Source organism: Elephantulus edwardii, unplaced genomic scaffold (assembly GCF_000299155.1).
Source record: "Elephantulus edwardii isolate Elephantulus edwardi_28Jun2011 unplaced genomic scaffold, EleEdw1.0 scaffold00152, whole genome shotgun sequence".
Classification (NCBI taxonomy): domain Eukaryota; kingdom Metazoa; phylum Chordata; class Mammalia; order Macroscelidea; family Macroscelididae; genus Elephantulus; species Elephantulus edwardii.
Window position 1 is genome coordinate 6942148 of NW_006399902.1, and position 2068 is coordinate 6944215.

General features: G+C 41.3%; 1 protein-coding gene across 1 annotated transcript; it reads left to right on the plus strand.

Moving 5' to 3' along the window:
• Positions 1 to 409: 409 nt before the first annotated feature.
• Positions 410 to 817, plus strand: LOC102874360 (60S ribosomal protein L32-like). The gene has a single exon (XM_006894977.1). It carries the CDS (start codon positions 410 to 412, stop codon positions 815 to 817), a length of 408 nt encoding a protein of 135 aa, XP_006895039.1.
• Positions 818 to 2068: the final 1251 nt, after the last annotated feature.

Sequence of the window (2068 nt, forward strand, 5' to 3'; positions counted from 1 at the left end):
GATGAGATGAATTGACTCAGTGACTAGGGTAGTGGGGGGAGTTGTGTCAGAGAAGATGAAGTTAGCCCAAGATAGGGCAAGGTCCAGTGTTGGCTGAAAATTGCATGTGAATTCACCCATAGCCACCAGTGAGAGTCAACATCCAGAGACATCAGGGGCTTTAAACTTGTTGCCCACTGCCATGGTGTGGACAGCTGAAACCCAATCCCCAACAGGCACCTGGGGAAAAAAAGATAAAGCAGGGTTCAGAGCTGTTGTATATAGAGTTAGTATGAGTCAAAAGTGGCTCAGGTAACCTGGACAGCTGTCACTGGAAGAAATTCATATTTGTTTCCATTCCCATAAAAAAGGTGATCCAGCTTTCCTTCCGTGCTTTCTACGGAGGTGGTTGTCAGCTGCCACTGGCATAATGGCTGCCCTCATACCCCTGGTGAAGCCAAAGATCGTCAAAAAGAGGACCAAGAAATTCATCCGCCACCAGTCAGACCGTTATGTCAAAATTAAGCTTAATTGGCGCAAGCCCAGAGGCATCGACAACAGGGTTCGGAGAAGATTTAAGGGCCAGATCTTGATGCCCAACATTGGTTACGGGAGCAACAAGAAGACAAAACACATGTTGCCCAGTGGCTTCCGCAAATTCCTAGTCCACAATGTCAAGGAGCTGGAGGTGCTGCTGATGTGCAACAAATCTTACTGTGCTGAGATTGCGCACAATGTTTCCTCCAAGAACCACAAAGCCATTGTGGAAAGAGCAGCCCGGCTGGCCATTAGAGTCACCAATCCCAATGCCAGACTGCGCAGCGAAGAAAATGAATAGAAAGCTTGTTTGCACATTTTATTTGTGCTAAATAAACCATAAAAACGGCAAAAAAAGGTGATCCAACAGAATATGGGAGTTATTGAAAAATATTATTCATATAGGTAAAATAATGTTGTTGTTGTTGTTGTTGTTGTATGCCATCAAGTTGCTTGTCATCTTCTAAATTTCTTAGTACAGACAACTTAGCACATTAGGGCTGCATTTGTTCTTTGGAACACCTCAATTGATGTTCTGTCAATCCTTAGTTACTTCTCTTTTGCTGATGCCTCAGTACAGTTAGACTTCTTTTTTCAGTGCCATCAGTTCTTGATCTACTGCTACTTTCTCAACAAGTTGAATATCCACGAATTCTTTCTAGTACAGTGATTCTGTGTCGTTTTCTCTTCTCACCTTCTTTTCCTGTGTCATTTTCCTTTATCCTGTGTCATTCAATATTTTGCACATAGAATTCTTCAATATTAAATTCTCTTTTGTTCTTTCAGCTTGAGAAATGCTGAGTGTGTTTTTTCCTTTTGATTTTCTAACAACAGGTCATTGTACATTTCATTATAGTATTTTACCTTGTCTTCTTGAGCTGTCCTTTAAAATCTGTTCTGTTTCATCATTTTCTTTTTTCACTTTATCACTATACATTCAAGAGCAAGCTTCTGCAACTTTTCTAGTGTCTTTTTTTGTCTTTTCTTACTTTTCCCTCCTTTTAATTACTTTTTGCTTTCTTCATTTATAATGTCACCCCACAACTTGCCTGGTTTTTGGTGATTCGTGTTCAATGTGTTCTACCTATCCTGAGATGTTGTTGTTGTTGTTGTTGTTGTTGTCAAGTGCCGTCGAGTCGCAGGTGACTCACAGCGACCCTATGAAGGAGAGTCCTCAATGCTCGGGTTCCTTTCATCCTCTCTCCAGGTTCATAGGGTTTCCAGAGGCAAGCTATTATGGAAGTGGATGCCACTTCTCCTTCCAAGATCCTGAGATAGTCTCTAAATTAAAGTTGGGAGAATAGAAGGAGGTATTAAAATCTGAAAAACAAAGCAAAGTAGTTTAAGTGTATGATTTAGGAATATGGAGATATATTTCAGGAGAAGGGGGAATTTTGATAGCTTAGTTAAAAGGCGCATTGCCATGGGAAAGTCTTCTGTTAGGGACCTCTCCAAAGTGCTGAAGAGCAATGGTATCTCTTTGGAGACTAAGGTGCGTCTGATACAGGCCACGGTCTTCACAAACACCTGTTATGCATCAGAGAGTTGGACA

Bases quoted from the DNA above. Each gene is read 5' to 3' on its own strand.
- LOC102874360 (XM_006894977.1), top strand. From the start codon at position 410: ATGGCTGCCCTCATACCCCTGGTGAAGCCAAAGATCGTCAAAAAGAGG.